This window comes from Perognathus longimembris, chromosome 10 (assembly GCF_023159225.1).
Source record: "Perognathus longimembris pacificus isolate PPM17 chromosome 10, ASM2315922v1, whole genome shotgun sequence".
NCBI lineage: Eukaryota > Metazoa > Chordata > Mammalia > Rodentia > Heteromyidae > Perognathus > Perognathus longimembris.
In genome coordinates, this window is record NC_063170.1 from 42,659,333 (window position 1) to 42,682,627 (window position 23,295).

At 41.8% G+C, this 23,295-nt stretch overlaps 1 protein-coding gene across 1 annotated transcript; it reads right to left on the minus strand.

Annotated features, from left to right (window-relative positions):
* Nucleotides 1-4,880: 4,880 nt before the first annotated feature.
* Nucleotides 4,881-6,035, minus strand: LOC125357939 (basic salivary proline-rich protein 2-like). Its single transcript, XM_048354775.1, has one exon. It carries the CDS (start codon nucleotides 6,033-6,035, stop codon nucleotides 4,881-4,883), a length of 1,155 nt encoding a protein of 384 aa, XP_048210732.1.
* Nucleotides 6,036-23,295: the final 17,260 nt, after the last annotated feature.

Here is a 23,295-nt window from a genome sequence, read left to right on the forward strand (position 1 = left end):
ATTTTAAGCTCTGAAGTATATATCATTTAAAAAAATTTGTCTTCATTAAAAATGAAGACAAAATGGAGACCACTAGAGGACTTCTAGGAAAGTGGGTACAGGGGGCTCATGATTGTAACCCTAACTATTCCAGAGGTCAAGATCCTGAAGAAAATGGTTCAAGAAAATGCTTCCCAGCCTACGGAAATAAAACCAAAACATTCTCAGTCCTTTTAACCAGAAAAATTCTGTACAGCAGGCATGGTAGAACACCAATCAAGTGATCAAGTTAATAAGCATGAGGTCCCTGAGCCCTGCATTTGAAACTTGGTACCAATGCCCCTTCCCCCCAAATAGAGAGGTAATTCCTAAAAGCCCAAGAATACATGTGAATATTCATGAGTCTAGGGAACAAATTCCCTTGAAACTCCCTAAAATTGGGGTTTGAGAAGACTTGGGGTTCCTCATATTTTTGTTGTAAGTCTGTATTTACATTCACTCTGCAGATCTGATTCTAAGCCTATTTCTGTTCTCTCCAAACTTGTTGTTTACATAGACCCTTCATTTTATTTTTTTCTGATTCACATTCAAACCTATTGTTTCTAATCCTGTAGAACCTCCAAAGTTTGATGATATAAAGCTCAAATGAAGAGACGGACAAATCATTTAATTTTTACCAAATAATTTTAAATTTCATTTATTAACAAGGACTGGAGTTTTATTGAACTAGGGAAAGATAGGAATATTGCAATAAATAGTGGTAGCACTATTTATAGTAGGCGACACCTGTAAGTAAGTATCTTGTCATCTTGCAAGATGTGGGGCTTCAAAAAACTAGCGCAGCTCTTGGTTGAGTCAAGCTGGTCCTCAAGCCAGTGAAGTTGACTGGTGAAGCACAAACAGCCATCTGTGCTCTTTACTGGAATGTCCTGCCTACAGAAATCATGCTGCAGATATAGGCTTGGGTTAAGGAGGAGAAATTAACAGAATCTCTGAGTCTTGTTAGAAAGTTGAATGTTCTAGGATTCATTTCTGCCTTCGGCAGCCCTTGTATGCTTTAGCTTTGTAGCGCATGTATTTGGTAGCCGTTTGAAATCCCATTTGTCTTGCATTTAATGCGTCACCATTTCCCGTTCTGGGTGATTTTGCAGAATTGGCTTGGTTCAAGGATGAATTGGTCTCACCAGAGCCTTTTCGTCTGGAGGTTTTTATGCCAGAAGTTGGTGGTGTAGCAGTGCAAAAAACACCATTTGAGTTGCTACAAAAAGCCTGCTGGGGAGTAATGGCAGAGTTCACTGCAGGCCCAGGCATCATGGTCATGGCCCCTTGTCCTGATTGCATAATGGTATCATTAGGTGACTGCACTGCAGGCACAGTCAGGCCAACAGCTGGTGTTGGTAGGGATATTGGATAGCTCGGAGAGAAATTATTATCAGACTGTCTATTCAAGAAATTATCAGACTGTCCATTGAAGAATCCTACTGTAGGATGAGGATGGACTCCTGTACTGGACTGATGTCCTGTATTGGGATTTGGTCCCTGCATTGTCTGGGATTGTGAAAACTGGTTGTTAGAATCTTGCATGCTGGAAGTAGTGCCACTGTGGGGCATATGGTCAGAAGCAGGAGGGGCCTGGATCAATGCAGGGTGGTTGTTTGTCAACATTGGAGGAGACGGAAAGACTGATGCCTCTAAAGGAGGCATTGTATACATCATATTATTATTGTCCATGGATGGCTGAGTTTGTGGGAAAGCTTCCCTTCCAGAAATGGGGCCAATGGCTGGGCCGGTGTTGGGAAGGAGCAAAGCAGTGGTATGTGTAGAAACAGAGGCACTGTAAGGCTGCTGAGAAACAGGGATCACATTGGTGGTCCCTGGATCATTTTGAGAGACCAATGCCTGGGATGGATTGGGCACCCCGTGAGGATTCACTCCTGACAAGGGTGCTGTCATGGTCATATGTCCTGATTGCATGATGCTATCGTTGGGTGGCTGCATTGGAGGAGCAGTTAGGCCAACAGCTGGTATTGGTAGGGCTGCTGGATAGCTCAGAGAGAAATTGTCCGATTGTCCATTGACGACCCCTAGTGTGGGGTAAGGAAGGGGTACTGCACTGCACTGATGGTCAGTATTGGGGCTTGGTCCCTGCACGGGCTGGGACTGCAAAAACTGATTGCTGGAGTCCTGCATGCTGGAAATAGTGCCACCCTGTGGCACATGGCCAGGAGGGGGAGGTGCTGGGTTCAATACAGAATAGTTGTTTGTCAAGACCGGAGGAGATGGATAGTGTGACACCCCTGAAGGTGACTTTTTATCTATCTGATTACCATCATCCGTGGATGGTTTAGCTGCAGGGGAAGCACCACTTCCAAGAAGGGGAGCAATTGCTTGGCCCATGTTGGGAAGGACTGAGGGAGCAGTACATGTGGAGACAGAGGCACTGTGCTGTTGCTGCACAACAGGGATCACATTGGTGTTCCAAGGATCATTTTGAGGGATTAAAGATTGAGAAGTATAGGACATTTGGGATGATAACATTTGAGACACAGAAATTTCCATAGTTACTGGTACCATGATGACGTCATCATCATCATCAAGCTGCGTTGGAGGAGCAGTCACAGCAACAGCTGTTGTTGGTAGGGCTGCTGGCTGGCTCAGAGAAAAATTGTCAGGTTGTCCACTGTAAATCCCTAATTTGGGTTGAGGAAGGGCACCTGTATTGGATGGATGGCCAGAATTGAGACTAGCTCCCTGAGTAGCCTGGGCCTGTATAAACTGATTGTTGGAGTCTTTCAGGCTGGATGTGGTGCCACTCTGTGGCATATGGCTAGGAGCAGGAGGGGCTTGATTTAAGGCAGGTTGGTTGTTTGTCAGGACTGGAAGAGATGGAAGGATTGACACCTCTGAAGGAGGTGTTGTGTCCATATTAATATCATCATCCATGGATGGTTTATTTGGTGGGGAGTCACCACTTCCAGGAATGGGAGCCATTGCTTGGCCCACATTGGGAAGGATCGAAGAAGCATTGCATGTGGGAACAGAGGCACTGTGCTGAGGTTGCCCAGCAGGGATGACATTGTTGGTCTGAGTATCATTCTGAGGGACCAATGCTTGGGGAGGATTAGGCACCCTGGGTGGGTACACTGAAGACGACAGCGCTGTCATGCCCATATGTCCTGAGTGCACGATGCTATCATTAGTTAGCTGCATTGGCGGAGAAGGTAGGCCACCAGCTGGTGTTGGTAGGGCTGCTGGAAGGCTCTGAGAAAAAGTGTTGTCATATTGTCCATTGAAAACCCCTACTGTGGGGTTCGGAAGGGTACTGGCACTGGGCCGATGGCCATTAGTTGGGCCTGGTCCCTGAATGGGCTGGGACTGGAAAAACTGATTTTGGGCATCTGGAATGCTCAAAATGGTGCCGGTGGGTGGCACTGTGTGCTGCTGTTGCACAGAAGAGATGGCATTGTTGTCCCCATGAAGATTTTGAGGGACCAAGGGTTGTGAAGGACAGTACATCCTGGGTGGAGGTGGGTTGGTAGGGGCTAGCCCCATCCCATGCTGCCCCTGGTGAAGGCTATAGGGCATTTGGGGAACTGGATAGGTGTAGGGTGTAAGAGGTGAAGTGGGGTCTGGGCCCATAATTAACTGCCCCTGGGCCATGCCGCATCCAATCTGGGGAACTGGACAGGGGTTGGGTATAGGTGCACTGCTGGATACCTGGCCATTCAGAGGATGATGACCCTGGGACAAGCTACAGGGCCCTTGGGGTAATGAAAGGGGGTATGATGCAAGGGAGTTGGAGGGGACTGGACCCATAGTGACAGAACCCTGATGCAGATTGCCAAGCACCTGGGGAAATGGGTAGTGGTGGGGTATGGGTGGGCTGGTGGGCACCAGCCCATTCATCAAGGGCCCTTGTTGCAGGCTACCAGGGACCTGGGATAATGGATTTGGGGCAGGTCCTGGTGGGTTGATTGGTACTGTTCCATTCAGGAAGTTTCCCTGCTGTTGGCCATCAGGTACCTGGGTAAATGCACAGGTATCACTGCTGGAGACTGTGGGAGATGTAAAAATGATTGCCTCAGAAGGAGGCGTGGTATCCATATGAACAATGTCATCACCTGTGTCTGGCTTCATGGTCAAATGAGAGGATATGCTGGGGGTGAGTGTAGTCAAATCATTGCTGGTAGAGTTCAAATTATTGGGTGGTGGAACTACAGGAAGGGTAGGAAAGGAAAGAGGAGCGGAATCTACACACATTGGAGTGGGAGATTCATTTTTGCAGGGGAAAGGGTGATGATCCAGGGGAGTAGATTGAGAGAGAGAATTAGAGGGGTTTACATTTCGTATTAAATGACCATGGCCTTCATCCTTATTTTGTAGCACTGCAAAATTAGAAGCAGTTGTACCGGAAGGAAGAAGGTCTGCAGTAGGTGCCGAAGGAGAACTGAGGAATTTAGGTGTCAGACCCTCTTTAGCATTAGATGAGGGTGCTGACACAGTGTTGGTCACAGCAGCCTGCTCTTCCACATTAGTGGTGTTGGGAAGAGCCGGAATCTTTGAAGTACAAGTAGGCAGGGGCAGCAAGACACAAGCCCCTGCCTCAGGTTGGGGAACAGAGGAGGCAGTGTGGAGGACACTGCCAGTTGTCACTTCTGTTCCCTTCCCTGAGCCTTTTTTCTCACAGTCATTACTGTTAGTGTGCTGAATAGTCTTACAAATGTCCAAGTCATTCCCCATGACTACGCATGGAAGTTTAGGAGGTAGGGGAAGCTCAGTGCGACCCCATTGTATTGGCACTGGCTGAATCTGTGGCAAAGGAAGCACCGATGGCATGGTTGCTTTCCTTTTGGATGCTCTAGGAGGCGGACTAGCTCTGCGCCTTTTATAGTCCACCATATTCACGGACTCCTGGTATCTGGAGGTGGAAGCTCTTTGGGCTTTTTCCCTACCACCCCCTTTGCTGACTCCTGGGAGTCTGGTGGTGGACTTGCTGTGGGCTTGTGGCCCTCCACCACTTCACCTGACTTCTGGGAGTCTGTTGGTGGACTTGCTGTGGGCTTTTGGCCCCCCACCACCTCACCTGACTCCTGGGAGTCTGGTGGTGGACTTGCTGTGGACTTTTGGTCCTCCACCACCTCAACTGACTCCTGGGAGTCTGGTGGTGGACTTGCTGTGGACTTTTGGTCCTCCACCACCTCAACTGACTCCTGGGAGTCTGGTGGTGGACTTGCTGTGGACTTTTGGTCCTCCGCCACCTCACCTGACTTCTGGGAGGCTGGTGGTGGACTTGCTGTGGGCTTTTGGCCCTCCACCACCTCACCTGACTCCTGGGAATGTGAGCCATTCTGGAGTTCGTTGTTGTCCAGCGTGTCCACGATGGAGCTTTGTGAGGTGGGGATGTCACAGCCATGAGACGGGATACCTACAGGAGACACAAGCAACTTTTCATCTCTTTCAACATTGGGAACAATTCCCTGATGGGGACTAGGGCAGTGTCCACTGAGAGTGAAGTCTCTCCTGATGGTCACCCAACTGCCAAGTGCCATTGCTCCATGGCTAGGCGGTCCCCTCCCTTGGGCTTCTCCCTTATGCGCTTCCAGAATTTTTAACTCACCGTCTGGGTCTTCAAGGCCTTTGACCTCGGTGCCCCTGGGGTCAGGAAGAGGGACATCATATGGTGATTTTTGCTCCTCAAGTTGAGCAGGGGTCTTAAGAGTGGAAATTTGAAGCGAGGATCCCAGCTGACATGAAGGGGTGCTCGGGCTTCTGGCGAATTCCAGCCCCGAATCTCCAGGTGGCAGCATTAGCGCAGGTCTTTTTCGCGAATGCTCTGGAGATCCCGAAGGGTCATCCCCTGTGGTGGGGCCCTCTGGCAGAGGGCACCTCCTCTTAAGGGCCTTGGGCTGACTGGATGAGGGGGCTACCTGCCTGCGATTCAGGATGGCCTTCCCACAAACAGGGCAGCGTGCAGGCCCAGGTCCTGTGCTGGAAACCCACCTAGGGAAGGTGAGGCCGCACAGATGTTCATATAATTTACTGAGAACGTTTGCCATTACAGCGAACCGTGTGCAAACTATCAGCTAAATAACGGAGAAGTGGCGACAGCTATCTCTCCCTCCTTCTCATATGGTAGCTGAGGACGCACTGACCAGCTTGTCCTTTGTGACGTCACCTCCCACGTGCCCCAGAGGAAGTGCACGTGCGTGCTGAGGGTGAGTGGCAGGGTCAAAGCAACGTTTGAGCCCCACATCCTTCAGATGGTCACACAGATACTAGTGGCCCAGCCAGGCCCTGGGTCCATGATGAATGGGTCATGATCTGCACCCATTTACCTCCGTGTAATGCAAGTATCACGGTTACCATCTCCATTTCCATTGTCCATCTGGGACCCTCATCGCCATTTCTTGTCTACAGTGAGCACAAGCACTGTCTACAAGCTTCATCTCCTAAGTTGTCAAAGGCCCACACAGGGCTCCAGGGCCCGAGAGATGGGAGTAAACACCCACTGTCAGCATAGCTTCATCGCCCCCTCTCTTGGTCTTGAGTCTTGCACACTAAATGTACTTCATTTAGGTGGAGGGACCCAACTATGCAAAGATTATGTAAGTTCTATTTGGATGTGCGCTAAAGAAATTCAGTAGCCTATTATTCCATATAAATAAGGAGCCAGTTTTCTGGTCTTCATGGAATATGTGGACAAATCGTGTAACTCATTGATTTTTCAGCAAAGAATGGAACAATGATATTGAATTAAGGTTAGATCTATGTAAGTTGGACACCACTGGTAAACTCTCCAAGAACATTATACTCACTTTAAATTTAGATATTCTTATGCACATGAGAAGAGACCTTTTAATGGAGGTGAGGACTAAGGAAATACATAGGAGTATCCAATGAGCTATACATTTCAGTAGGGTCAGGAGGTTCAGAAAACACAAGCACATTACATTCTCCAAGTGGGATCTTGTTGCTTTGTCTCCCTTCAATGTTGTGATTTTCTCTCTCACAAAAAAATTATTTATGGGCTAGGAATGTGGCTTAGTGTTAGATTGCTTGCCTAGCACGCATGTAGCCCTGAGTTTGATTCCTCAGCACCACATAAAACAGAAAAGCCCAGAAGTGGCACTGTGGCTCAAGTGGTAGAGTGCTAGCCTTGAGCATAAAGAAGCCAGAGACAGTGCACAGGACCTTATTTCAAGCCCCAGGACTGGCAAAAAAACAAAACAAAAACATTTTTAAAGGGGATGGGAATGTGGCCGTATGGTAGAGTGATTGCCTAGCATACATGAAATCCTGGGTTCGATTCCTCAGCATCACATAAACAGAAAAACCCGGAAGGGCTACTGTGGCTCAAGTGGTAGAGTGCTTGCCTTGAGCAAAAAGAAGCCAGGAACAGTGCTTAGGCCCTGAGTTCAAGCCCCAGGACTGGCAAAAAACAAAACAAACAAAAACCAATGTCAGTCTCTCCTTCTCTCTCTCTCTGCCTGTCTGCTATCTGGGTGGGTGTCTATTTTACTACTCTCTTCTCTTCCTCTATCTTTTACTCCCACCTTCCCACTCTTTCTCTCTCTATCACTTCCATGTGATTCTTATTACACACCCTGTAATTCTATAGTTTCTACAGTTCATTTGTTTTTGTTAAGGTACATTTTATCATTTCATACATACACATTCTTATTGATAGTTATAGTGCTCAAGGTTTTGCTAATCCAAAGAACTCCAAATATACTAGATAGAATCTTTTGGAACGCATGTAATTTTTTGTACATAAAAGTGATGAACATTTTAAACTACAAATTATCCACAGTGAAAATCATGCCATGTATGCATAAACAAGAATGTAGGTCACTATGTATGTTTATCTTTATACCATTCTTCAAAATTTTATCATGACTTTGGTAGGCAGAATTACACACACACACACACACACACACACACACACACACACACACACACACACACTAGCTCATACCTGTAACCCTAGCTACTCAGGAGACTGAGATCTCTGGATCTCAGTTCAAAGTCAGACCAGGTAGGAAATTCTGTGGAACTCTAATCACTTAAACTGTTCAGCAAAAGTCAGAAGTGGTGCTGTGACTGAGGGGCTAGGGTGCTATCCTTGAGAGGCTCAGGGACAGGGCCCAGACCCTGTGTTCAAGACCCAGGACTGGCAACAAAACAACATATAGCCCAAGATGAAATTATTATTAGTTTCATTCTAAATAAGCATGTTAAAAATCAGTCTGTTAAGAGAACTTTATAGGTCATGTAAGAAATAATTAAGTTGATCTGAAAATCAAATTCGTATTTTTGTAATAACTCATTATTACTTATAAAGAAAAGGTTTCTCATAGATTCTATGGTGCACAAAAAGCATCTATCTCAGTATATAAATTCCAGGCATGTAGGAACTATCAGAGACACAAGAGATAGCTCCTCTCTTGTGTACTTTTCCTCTCACAAGTTCCTACGTTACCCAGGAATTGCATTGCAATGCCATATTTGGCACAAGCCACAGAAGTCCTCAGATAGTAGGTATACACAGAGGTTCTAAAGAACATAAGATGTTCAGTGAAATTATATGCTGTCAAATTTCTTCAAGAAATAGCTTTTAGGGCTGGGGAATATGGCGTAGTGGCAAGATTGCTTGCCCCATATACATGAGGCCCTGGGTTCAATTCCCCAGCACCACATATATAGAAAATGGCCAGAAGTGGCACTATGGCTCAAGTGGCAGAGTGCTAGCCTTGAGCAAAAAGATGCCAGTGACAGTGCTCAGGCCCTGAGTCCAAGCCCCAGGACTGGCCAAAAAAAAAAAAAAAAGAAAAAAAAAGAAATAGCTTTTAAAATTCCTCAACCTATTGTACATATGTACTTCCATTCTAGTTTCTATGAAAATGTACTAAGAAAAATAAGAAGACAGAGACTTCCGGGAAGACAGCAGAGGAGCTGCAATGCACTAGCTGAGCTCCCTCTGACATCGCAGTTTTCTCACCCCACAGAAACTTTTACTACTAAAAAGACAACCAGAGTAAGTTGTAACAGTACAGGGATTCTGGCCAGGAAGGATAAATTGACTTTGCTCATCTGAAAACACAGACTCGAGCTCTGGGTGGCTTCCCACCGCCATGCCAGTGCAGGCACCGGCACAGCACCCAGCACAGCAACCCGAAATCCATGCAGCTAAAGCACACTGCGGAGACCCGGGAGAAATACTCCAGACGGTGGCTGAGCACAGATGACCTGAAATCGCAGAGAAAGCATGAGTACCCCACGAAAGATATTCTCACTGGCGCCCACAGAGCAGCTTCTGGAAGTCAGCCCTTCCCCCACTGCCAGAGCAAAGTGCCATCTTTGCCACTGGCACAGGGGCAGTCCAGATTGGAACTAAAGCGGGCCTGGGGAAAGCGAGGTCAAAGGAGCCATCTTTGAAAAGGGCAAGAGGGACCAACCAATGAGAGCCAGCTCCACCCAGGACAATGCCCCCTGCCCAGGCGGGAGGCGTGTCCTGGGCCAAGGCTTAGCCAGAGGTGCCTCGCCCTGCCCGCCGGAATTTCTAAATTTAAAGCGATAGCAGCGAGCAGCTCCTGGTGGCACAGAAACACCAGACGGAGGAATGAATAGTTCCTGAGACAGTTAAACGGTCCCGTCACAGAGGAAGCCCAATTCCCAGCTCAAAATGGAGCTGCTTTCCATAGCCACCTCTGCCAAGGAGGCCGCCCCGCCCAGGAGGAGAAGCCTCACCCAGGCAAGCAACTCTTAGCCAAGTAAAACTGGCCAGAGGCGCCCCGCCCTGCTGAGTCCACAGCCTATTCCAAGCCAGGCATTAAAGGCCACGGCCGCACAGAAGACAGAGGAGCAAACTGAAATCAAGCCAAACCCAGCCAATCAGGAATATAGACTGCAGACCATCACAAGGAAAGCAGATACTGGGGAAAGACCACCCAAACAAGGAGGACTCCATTTTGTTTTTCTTTTAAACATTTTCTAAACTTAAAAAAAAATTTTTTTTTTCACTTTGGAAACGTCGGTTTTTTTTCCATGTTTTCTATTTTTACCTGTTTGTTTTATCAAGTTTTTTTCTCTTCTGTTTGTTTGGGTTGTTCCTTTTCTGATTTTTTTCCTTTTTATTTTTTCTTTTTAAAATAATTTTTCTCTGTTTTGAGCATCTGTCTTCCACTATCTTTACTGTATTTCTCTCTTTGCGTTCTCTTTCTCTAAAAATTACTTTCCTATGAATATCACCTCCACTCTTTTCTGCTAACTCTCCATCTGTCATTTCAACATTGTTCTTTCTACTGATTCTACTCTTCTCCACATTTCCACGTCACTGAAACCAAACCAAAATCACCACCACCCCCCAATACATTTTACTCTATTCTCTTTACTACCTCCAACTTACCCTCCTGACTTACTGCCTGGACATCCAAGTTCCATTGACTCCTGGTTATTGGATAGAGGGTATCCCAGCTTAATCTGAGTGAATCAAAGGGGTTCATAGAGAAAGCCAGTTCTAAAAGAACTTAATATAAAAACAAGAATTGCATATAGGGTTGTAACAGTAAATAAGTAACTACTGATTACAGGGCCCAGGATCGGTTGTTATATTGAAATTGTATTCTTTAGGAACACCAAATCTATCTTTATAGACAGGTATACAAGTTATCTGTATATAATTGTGAAATTGTAAGATTTACACAACAGTGCTTGGTAAGGGCTGCTTTGGGTCTTAAACGGAGCTCACAGGTGCTGGTAGACTGGCATTCCCAATTCAAATGGGCAGAAGGAACACAATAAAGATGGCAAACAATGAAGTCTTATCCCCCACTCAAAACAAGCAGGAAGCAGAGCAGTCAATCAAAGACATAGAAGAGAACCCCCAAAATGCTCTACAAAGTCTACTGATAAACATGATAAATGAAAAGTTTGAATCTCTTCAGTCAATTATTCTAGAGCGTGAGGAGGCAAAGCAGCAATTAATGGAGAATTTCATGGAATCCACAAATAGAAAGATAAATGAACTTCAAAAGTCAAATGAAGGGGCTGGGGATATAGCCTAGTGGCAAGAGTGCCTGCCTCATATACACGAGGCACTAGGTTCGATTCCCCAGCACCACATATACAGAAAACGGCCAGAAGCGGCGCTGTGGCTCAAGTGGCAGAGTGCTAGCCTTGAGCGGGAAGAAGCCAGGGACAGTGCTCAGGCCCTGAGCCCAAGGCCCAGGACTGGCCAAAAAAAAAAAAAAAAGTCAAAGTTAAAGATTTAAGAGACAAGACTCAAAACCAAAGTAATGAAGTTAATGAAGTAAAGAAGTTCATACAAGACCTAAGAAATGACATGGAAATCATCAGGAAAGACCAGTCAGAAAGAAAAGAGATTCGAAATCAAGTAGCTAGCTTACAGTCCCGACTAACTGAAGCAGAGGAGCGAATTTCAGGAGCTGAAGATTCCTCAGATTCTATGGAGAAAGATCAAAAATCAATACAAATCCAGTCCAATCAACAAAACAGATCGCTACAGGAGATTCAAGACATGATCAGGAATACGTATTGAGGAAAACTTGGAGAAAGAGGTTAATGGGATAGGCAACCTATTTAATGAAATATTAGCTGAGAACTTCATAAATATCCAGAAGAAAAGGCTGATATAAATACAAGAAGCATTTAGAACCCCAAACCGACCAGACCAGAATGGACATCCCACCGACATATAGTGATCAAAACAGGTTCAGTAGAGTGCAAGGAAAAAATTCTCAAAGCTGTTAGGGAGAAGAAAACAATCACACATAAAGGAAAAGCAATCAGAATTACCCTAGACTTCTCAGCAGAGACCATGAAAGCAAGGCGAACCTGGAATGAAGTATACCAAACACTAAATAAAAATAACTACCAACCAAGAATTCTGTACCCAGCCCAACTCTCCTTCATAGCCGAAGGTCAAATAAAAGTCTTCCACAGTAAGGAAAAACTGAAACAATATATCTCCACCAAACCAGCTTTACAGAAAATATTCAAAGATGTACTATACAGGGAAAATAATCAAGATCCCAATACAGACAGAGAAATGAACCCTAAATAGTAACATCAGAACAAGAAATGGGAAGACACAGCTTTAAGCAAGATAGTGATAATCAAAGGAACAAACGATCATCTCCCAATCCTAACTCTCAACATTAATGGACTTAATTCTCCAATCAAACGACATAGGCTCATAAGTTGGATCAAAAATCAAGACCCATCTTTCTGCTGCCTCCAAGAGACACATCTATCCAGCAAAAGTAAACATCTTCTAAAAGTGAAAGGCTGGAATCAAATCTATCAAGCAAATGGCCCCCATTAGCAGGCTGGAGTTGTAATCCTAGTATCAGACAAAATTGATTTCAAATTAAACAAGGTAAGTAGAGACAAAGAAGGTTACTACATACTAGTAAATGGATCTCTCCTACAGGAAGATATAACCATTCTAAATATCTACACACCAAATGCAGGAGCACCCAACTTCATCAAACAAACACTACTGACTCTAAAAACACTCATAGACCCAAACACATTGATAGTTGGGGACTTTAACACCCCACTATCACCTCTGGACAGATCAACACGTCAAAAACCGAACAAAGAAACCACAGAACTAAATAATTGCATAGACCAACTAGACTTAACCGACATCTACAGAATATTCCACCCAGCAACAACAGAATACACATTCTTTTCGGCAGCACATGGAACATTCTCCAAAATAGATCACATCTTAATGCACAAAGAAAATCTGTACAAATTCAGAAGTATCAAAACCATTCCCTGCATTCTCTCAGACCACAATGGAATCAAATTAGAGCTCAACTCAATCAGCCACCACCGAAAATACTACAATTCATGGAGACTAAACAACACACTACTGAACCATCAGAGGGTCATTGAAGAAATTAAAACGGAAATTCAAATGTTTATGGAATTCAACCAAGTTGAGGACACAAAGTACCAGCTCCTTTGGGACACAGCAAAGGCAGTACTCAGTGGAAAATTTATATCTCTGAGTGCATACTTCAACAAACTGGAGAAACAGCAACTCAATAATTTAAAAAAGCACCTTAATTTCCTTGAGAGAGAACAACAAGCCAAACCATACGTTAATAGATGGAAGCAAATAATTAAAATCAAATCAGAATTAAATCAATTAGAGACGAAAAAACCATCGAAAGAATCAACAAAACAAAGAGTTGGTTCTTTGAAAAAATTAATAACATAGACAGACCCCTGCAAACCTGACCAAGAAATGAAGGCAGCAGACTCAAATAAACAAGATAAGATATGAAACAGGTAACATCACCACAGAAATAACCGAAATTCAGAAAATAATAAGGGACTATTTTGCAAACCTTTATGCCAACAAATTCGAGAACTGGGAAGAAATGGATGATTTCCTAGAAAAAATTCATATCCCCAAACTCAAACATGAAGATTTAAACCTTCTAAACAGACCCATATCCAGTATTGAAATAGAAACGGCAATAAATGACCTCCCATCCAAGAAAAGCCCAGGTCCAGACGGATACACTGCAGAATTCTACAAGGCGTTCAAGACAGAACTCACACCAATATTTCTCAAACTCTTCAATGAAATTGAAAGAGAACAATCACTACCAGACTCATTCTATGAAGCCAGTATAACCCTCATCCCAAAACCAGGCAGGGACTCATCACGGAAAGAGGACTACAGACCGATTTCCCTGGTGAACATGGACGCAAAAATTCTCAACAAAATTCTGGCCAATCGACTTCAATAGGTTACCAAAAAAATCATACACCACTATCAAACTGGTTTCATTCCAGGGATGCAAAGTTGGTTTAATATACGCAAGTCAATTAATGTAATCCACCACATCAACTGGAGGAAGCTAAAGAACCACATGGTTTTATCTCTGGATGCGGAAAAAGCGTTCGATAAAATCCAGCCCCCATTTATGCTTAAAGCCCTGGAAAAACTGGGATTCCAGGGAACATTCCTGAATATAATCAAGGCAGTTCATGACAAAACAACAGCAAGAATAACTCTAAATGGGGAAAAACTAAAGCCATTCCCTTTAAAATCAGGAACAAGGCAGGGATGTCCACTCTCTCCCCTGCTCTTCAACATAGTACTAGGATTCCTAGCCAGAGCAATTAGGCAAGAAGAAAATATAAAGGGGATCCAAATAGGAAAGTTAAACTTTCTTTCTTCGCAGATGACATGATCCTATACCTAAAGAATCTCATAGACTCTACCCCTAAGCTACTAGAGCTGATCCAAAACTTTGGCAAATTTTCAGGATATAAAATAAACCTTCAAAAATCAACGGACTTTCTCTATGCTAACGACCCAAAGACCGAGGCTGAAATCAGGAAAGCAACTCCTTTTGCAATAGCCCCCCAAAACATAAAATACCTAGGAATAACCTTAACCAAAGAAGTGAAAGACTTCTTTGATGAGAACTTTAAAAGCTTGAACAACGAAATTAAGTCAGAACTAAGGAAATGGAAAAACCTCCCATGCTCCTGGATTGGGAGGATTAATATAATCAAAATGGCAATATTGCCAAAGGCTATCTACAAATTCAATGCAATACCCATTAATATCCCAACACCATTTTTTAACGAAATAGAGGAAGCAATCCAGAAATTCATATGGAACAATAAAAGACCTAGAATAGCAAAAACAATCCTAAGCAGAAAGAACAGTGCTGGAGGAATTACAATACCCAACTTCAAGCTGTATTATAAAGCTGTAGTAATAAAAACAGCTTGGTATTGGCACCGGAACAGGCCTGAAGACCAATGGAACAGATTGAAGACCCAGAAATGAACCCACAGAAATACGCCTACTTAATCTTTGATAAAGGAGCTAAAGCAATAGTATGGAAGAAAGCTAGCCTCTTTAACAAATGGTGCTGGCAAAACTGGCTCAACACATGCAACAAACTAAAACTAGATCCTTGTATATCACCCTGCACCAAAATCAATTCCAAATGGATTAAAGACCTTGAAATCAAAACAGACACCCTGAAAACACTAAAGGAAGGAGTAGGAGAAACACTTGGGCTCCTTGGCACAGGATGGAACTTCCTTAACAAAGACCAAGAAAGGCTACAAATCAAAGAAAGGTTGGACAAATGGGACTGCATCAAACTGCAGAGCTTCTGCACGGCAAAGGACATATCTCGCACAGACTGGGAGAAGTTCTTTACCGGCCATTCAACGGACAAAGGCCTCATATCTAAAATATATGCAGAACTAAATAATTACCCTCTTCCAAAACAAAACCGCAAAGAACCAATAGCCCCCTCATCAAATGGGCTAAAGACTTACAAAGAGACTTCTCTGATGAGGAAATGAGAATGGCCAAGAGACATATGAAAAAGTGCTCTACATCACTGGCCATAAAAGAAATGCAAATCAAAACAACATTGAGATTCCATCTCACCCCAGTAAGAATGTCATATATCAAGAAAACTAACAATAACAATTGTTGGAGGGGATGTGGCCAAAAGGGAACCCTACTTCATTGTTGGTGGGAATGTAATCTGGTTCAGCCACTTTGGCAAGCAGTATGGAGATTCCCCTGAAGGCTAAATATAGAACTCCCCTATGACCCAGCAGCCCCACTTTTGGGTATCTATCCAAAAGACCACAAACAAAATCACAGTAATGCCACCAGCACAGCAATGTTCATTGCAGCACAATTTGTCATAGCGAGAATCTGGAACTAACCCAGATGCCCCTCAGTAGACGAATGGATCAGGAAAATTGTGGTACATATACACAATGGAATTTTATGTCTCTATCAGAAAGAATTTCATTGTCCCATTTGTAAGGAAATGGAAGGACTTGGAAAAAATTATACTAAGTGAAGTGAGTCAGACCCAAAGAAACATGGACTCTGTGGTCTCCCTTATTGGGAACAATTAGTATAGGTTTAGGCAACTCATAGCAGAGCATCACAAGGCCCAATAGCTATACCCTTATGAACACCTAAGATGATGCTAAGTGAAATGAACTCCATATTATGGAGACAGTTGTTATAACACAGTGTAACTACTTTCAACGTCCCATGTGTATCTGTAGCTTCTATTATTGATGATGTTCTTGTATCACCTTCCTGTGGTTGTACCTACACTATCTCTGTAATCTTATCTGCGTATATTGGAAACCGTGTATACTGGTATTGGAACTAGGAAATTGAAAGGGAATACCAAAATTGAGAGACACAGCGTAAAAAAAGACAACCAACTACAAAAGCAATACTTGCAAAACTGTTTGGTGTAAGTGAACTGAACACCTCAGGGGGGGAAAGGGGGAGGGGGAGGGAGGTATGAGGGACAAGGTAACAAACTGTACAAGAAATGTATCCAATGCCTAACGTATGAAACTGTAACCTCTCTGTACATCAGTTTGATAACAAAAATATGAAAAAAAAAGTTTTGAGATGCTAAGTAATAATGTTATATGAGTTTTCCAGATTTTCTTTTTGCCTAATACTTTTCAGACTGGAGGATGAAAAACCAACAATCCAGAAAAGCCAATGTATGTCCAAGAAAAGGACTCAGAGGATTAGATAAAAAGGCAGCCAAGCAACACAGAAAACTTCATATCATACCACTATATTCAAATCAAATACCATATAAAAAACTGGGGACACAATTCCCATGTACTATAGCAAAGATGGAATCAGGACCCATGACACTGTAACAATACCCCATATCATGGTCTGAGAAGCAGGGTCAGAGAGTCCGGAAATTTACTGCCATCAGGTGGCCAACTCTGTCAGGGTCATTAGAGATCATGTGGAACTTGGACCTCTACCCACTACAATCAGCGCTTCTAGTCTTGCCAGAGAACATGTCAGAGGGGCCAGGAAGGGCTTGGAATATTCATTAACATGTGCTGGTCACTAGGGCTTCTCCCATTTTATCAGTGGAGGCTTTGTGAATAGCATTAACAAGACATCCCTACCCTTTCGACTAAGAGAAGTATTAGAGGAACTTACTGAGGAGTGAACATTGTACACACTTCCTCTTGAACACTATTTGTGATAAAGTGTAAAGCCTGAAATTGAACTATCATCTGTTAGTGACAAGGTGACATATTATTTATTTCTCCCTCCTACTTAGGTTTAAATTTGAGCAATGGCATAAAAATAGACACAGAGCAAGAGGATAGAATAGAGATCCCAGAAAAGAAGACCCACACATCTATCACCAACTGGTCCTGGAAAAGGTGACAAAAACATGCATGAAGTTTTGTCAAAAGTGGTTAAAATGAAACACAAAGGTCAACTCAAAAAGCATTAAAGACTTAACTTTAAGAGCCAAAACTAAAACGACCAGAAGAAAACATGTAAGAAGCTCCCAAGACAGTGGTATTGGCAACAATTCAGAATATAGCTCCAAAGTGCAGTAAGCAAAACAAAATATTCAAATAGGACCAAGTCAAACTAAATACTTCTGTATAGCAAAGGAAACAAAGAACACAGTGAACAGACAGCTTATAGAATGAGAGAATTTTTTATTCATTTGAAAAATGATTAATAAAATACAGAAATAACTCAAAAATACAAAATTGAATAATCCCCCTGAAAACACAAAGTGACAAATTGAACTGAAACTTCTTTGCAAAACTACTCAGTTAAGGGGAGGGGTTGTGTTGGGAGGGATGAGGGAGAATGATAAAAGGTGTGACATCAATAAAAATGCATTCTACTTGTAAAGTAGTGTGTTGAGTGGAAACCCATTTGTACAAGTACTTAAAGATAATAAAGATGTCTTTTGAAAAATTAAAGAAATAAACGCAAGAAAATGGTCACAATAGACATTTTGCAAAACAAGAAATATATGAAAAAGAAGTTCCACATTATGCACTTCCAGGGAATCATGGAGAAAATGCACAGAATGTTATCTTACTCCTGTTCAAATAGCCATCATCGAAACAACAAAATATGATAAATACTGGAAAATATGTGAAAAAACAGGAACTCATTCCTGGTAAAAGAAAGTATGAAGTGTCCTGAAAAGATAGAAATCATCTACAAATAACCCAGCTATCCCATTTCTGTGTATATGCCTAATGGAAATGAAATGAATATAGTGAAGAGATATCTGTACATCCATGTTTAAACTTCACATCCACATTAGCAATATATAGAAACAAATATGACACCCATTAATGGATAAAAGGAACACACAATATATTATGTATAATATAATACACAATGCATAACATATAACATGCAACACACAATATTCAATAAATAATAGATGTAAAATATAATGCATATTATATGCATATATGTGCATAAAGAGAAAGGAAATTCTGTCATTTGCAACAAAATGGATAGAACTAGAAGATATTTTACTAAGCAATACAAATCAGACACAGAAAGACAGACACCATATGTTCTGTCTCATCTGTTATCAGGAAGTCAGCCGGCATGGAGAACAATGGCTACAGAACTAGAGAAAGGCATAGAGGATATAGATGATGGGAGGAAGATTTAGTCAGTGCACAACTGTATGCATGTGCTAACTTACACGCTAAGCTTCATTGATAATTACAAGTGATGCATGACCATAAGTAATGAAATACACTAGTTAAGAGAATAAGACAGGGCTGGGAATATGGCCTAGTGGTAGAGTGCCTGCCTCATATATATGAAGGTTTGATTCCTCAGCACCACATATATAGAAAAAGCCAGAGGTGGCACTGTGGCTCAAGTGGTAGAGTACTAGCCTTGAGCAAAAAGAAGCCAGGGACAGTGCTCGGGCCCTGAGTTCAAGCCTCAGGACCGGCAACAACAACAACAACAACAAAAGAATAAGACAGAGGATAGCATTAAGAACTACATTCACAAAACAGTGGAAGTATATTGTGCACATCACCTCAAAGGTCAAGTTAAACATCAAAGCACAAGTTAAACTTGAATCAAGCATACCTTCTCTTCAAAACACACAACTAGCAAATTTCTTTTTTTATTGTTAAGGTGATGTACAGAGGGGTGACAAGTACATACGTCAGGTAGTGAATACATCTCTTGTCAAACACTTCTTGTCAAACAAAGAAAATGTGAAATAAGAAAATTCCAGGTCAATTTCTCATGTTATAGATACAAAAATCCTTTTAAAATGCCAGCCAATAAATCATCAACTTGAAAAAAGAAGCATTTCTGACTAAGAGCTATTTATTCTATTCATGCAAGGTCTGGTTCAAAATTGTTAAAGAATTATTTTGCCCTCCATGATAACCATCTAATGAAGACAAGTCACAGTACCATATCAATCAATGAAGTAAAGAATTTGACAATATTGAGAGGTCCTTCCTGATGAAACACCCCAGAGATCTTAGGAATGGACAGGAATATGGCCAACTATATTTTTAAAAAGATATTTACAAATACCATCAGCTCACACTGTTTATAATTGTGAATGATTGAATGCTTTCACCCTGAAATCAAGAGTAATGCGACAATGTCTATCTCTTTAGTCTTAATGTTTTATAAGGAGAAGCAAGGAAAGAAGAAGATATAACATTATGAAAAGAAGAAATGAAAGCTTTATATTTGAAGATACTCTGATTCTCTAGATAGAACATTACGGGGCATCTAAAAGCAAAAGAAAAGAACAAAAAGCAGAACTTTCTAGTAAACATAGCCTGTTTAGAGAAGACAAGATACACTGTCAAAATTTATATATGAAAAAGATAAACTATTTCTTCTTTGTTTTGTTTACTTATTTTTTATTGTCAAAGTGATGTACACAGAGATTATAGTTTCATACATTAGGCCTTGGGTACATTTCTTGTACTGTTTGTTACCTCTTTCCTCATCCCCCCTCCCCCTTTCCCTCTCCCCCTCTGAGTTGTTCAGTTGGTTTACACCAAATGGTTTTGCAAGTATTGCTTTTGGAGTCATTTGTCTTTTTATCCTTTGTCTCTCGATTTTGGTATTCCCTTTCACTTCCCTAGTTCTAATACCAGTATATACAGTATCCAGGGTACTCATATGAGATACAGTGATAATGCGGGTACAACCACAGGAAGAGGATACAAGAGGATCATCAACAATAGAAGCTACGATTTCACATGGCATGTTGAAAGTGATTACAACAGTGATATAACACTCGTTTCCATAACATGGAGTTCATTTCACTTAGCATCATCTTATGCGTTCATAGGGGCATAGCTATCAGGCTCTTGTGATCCTCTGATGTGACTAGCCTGAACCTGTGCTAATTATTCCCTATAAGGGAGACCATAGAGTCCATGTTTCTTTGGGTCTGGTTCACTTCACTTAGTATAATTTTTTCCAAGTCCTTCCATTTTCTTACAAATTGTGCAATGCCATTCTTTCTGATAGGAAAAAGATAAACTGTATTTCTATAAGCTAACAATATACTTGGATATTAAAATTTTCAAAATTAATACTTCATATAATTTTTTTTTTTTTTTGGCCAGTCCTGGGCCTTGGACTCAGGGCCTGAGCACTGTCCCTGGCTTCTTCCCGCTCAAGGCTAGCATTCCGCCACTTGAGCCACAGCGCCGCTTCTGGCCGTTTTCTGTATATGTGGTGCTGGGGAATCGAACCTAGGGCCTCGTGTATCCGAGGCAGGCACTCTTGCCACTAGGCTATATCCCCAGCCCAATACTTCATATAATTTTAAAAATGTCATCATATAATTGGGGAATCGAACCTAGGGCCTCGTGTATCCGAGGCAGGCACTCTTGCCACTAGGCTATATCCCCAGCCCAATACTTCATATAATTTTAAAAATGTCATCATATAATTTTAAAAATGTCATCAGTTGGGCTGGGGATATAGCCTAGTGGCAAGAGTGCCTGCCTCGGATACACGAGGCCCTAGGTTCGATTCCCCAGCACCACATATACAGAAAACGGCCAGAAGCGGCGCTGTGGCTCAAGTGGCGGAATGCTAGCCTTGAGCGGGAAGAAGCCAGGGACAGTGCTCAGGCCCTGAGTCCAAGGCCCAGGACTGGCCAAAAAAAAAAAAGAAAGAAATAAAAAAAAAAAATGTCATCAGTGTGAATCTAATAAAACAAGAACACTGAAACTACAATGCTGATACAAGAAGACATGGGATTCTTTAATAAATGGAGAAGCATATTGATTTCATGGGTTAGAATATTTCACAAAGAAGAGATATAAATTTCTACAAGTCAATATACAAATTTACAACAATTCCTGTTAAAATACCACTAAGAATTTTTGTGAGTAAAAAGAAATTCAGTAAATAGGTCTCTTAACATTCACACAGTGAGACCAAAGGAGATATTCTTAGGAGAGGATCACAAAAGCTCAATAGCTATGGGCACATGATTACATAAAATGATGATTATGAACTGAATTCCAAGAAATGGAAATAAGAGATTTTTTTTTGTTATTTTGATTTTCTCCTTTGTTGCTGTTTTTGATTTCTGTACCTTTTGTCTTATACGTAAGTTTATCTCTATGGGGGAGAGTAAGGGGAGCACCGAAATGGTGTAGGAAAGGGCAAACAAATGTAGCAGTTGTCACTAGACACTGTATTGAAAATGAACTATAGAACTTGTGGGAGAGGGGAGGGGGGAAACACTGGGAGAAAATGAGGGAAGAGATGACACTTCAAAAAGAAATGTACTCATTCTCATTACCTGACTTATGTAGTAACTATGCCCCTTCTGTACATCACCTTTACAATAAAAATAACATTTAAAAAATTTTCTGGAAATACAACAGAGTAACATAGCTGAAAATAATATTGAAAAGAAGATTATATGGCTTTTAGATTTATTATAAAACTGATTACAATGTTACTTGCATAGGAAGACTTTGCCTATTTCATAGAGAATCCCAGAATATACTAATAAATGTTTAGCATTTTTTTGCAAAGTTGAAAGGAAGAACAATGAGAAAACAGTAGCTTTTTCAAATTAAAAGTTTTCATGTGTTTTACAAAAGGCCATGAACCAAGTATGTTAGGCCTGAAGTTTTATCACTTTGAATGTGAGATGTGGGTATGGGAAGTTCAAGGCCAGCCTTGGCTGAGTAAGTGAGATCTTGTGTCTATGAAAAAAAAAAAAAAGCAAATAATGATCTATGTCTTGTATATAAAAGTAAAATAAAATAAATTGGCTTAGTAGTGTAAAATCAAAATCTACCTATAGAACAATGAAGCTATAGTTAATATTTTAAACTTCTTAATTGATAAATAATTACAAATAGTTATGGGGTACAGGTTGTTTCTGTATATGAATTGCACAATATTTAAATCAAGCTAGGTTGTATACTTACCAAACTCACTACTTATTCTTAAGGGTGAAATTATTTAATACCCTCTCTTTCAGATATTTTTTAATTTTAAGTTTTTATTATCAAACTGAATTACAGAGAGGTTACAGTTTCATACATTAGGCACTGGATACAGTTCTTGTTCTGTTTGTTACCTCGTCCCTCATTCGCCTTTCCCCCTCCCCCTTTCTCTCCCCCCCCCCCATGAGTTGTTCAGTTCATTTACCCCAAACAGTTTTGCAAGTATTGCTTTACTAACAATAACAATTGTTGGAGGGGATATGGCCAAAAGGGAACCCTACTTCATTGTTGGTAGGAATGTAAACTGGTTCAGCCATTCTGGAAAGCCATATGGAGATTCCTCAGAAGGCTAAACATAGAACTCCCCTATGACCCAGCAGCCCTACTTTTGGGTATCTATCCAAAAGACCACAAACATAATCACACTAAAGCCACCAGCACAACAATGTTCGTTGCAGCACAATTTGTCATAGTTAGAATCTGGAACCAACCCAGATGCCCCTCAGTAGACAAATGGATCAGGAAAATGTGGTACATATACACAATGGAATTTTATGCCTCTATCAGAAAGAATGACATTGCCCCATTTGTAAGGAAATGGAAGGACTTGGAAAAAGTTATACTAAGTGAAGTGAGCCAGACCCAAAGGAACATGGACTCTATGGTCTCCCTTACAGGGAATATTATCACAGGGTTAGACAAGTCATAGCAGAGGATCACAGGAACCCAATAGCTATACCCTTATGAACACATAAGATGATGCTAAGTGAAACGAACTCCATGTTATGGAAATGATTGTTATATCACAGTTTTAACTACTTTCAACGTGCCATGTGTAACTGTAGCTTCTATTGTCGATGATCTTCTTGTATCCCCTTCCTGTGGTTGTACCTACACTATCTCTGTATCTTATCTGAGTAGATTGGAAACCATGTATACTGGTATTAGAACTAGGAAATTGAAAGGGAATACCAAACAAGA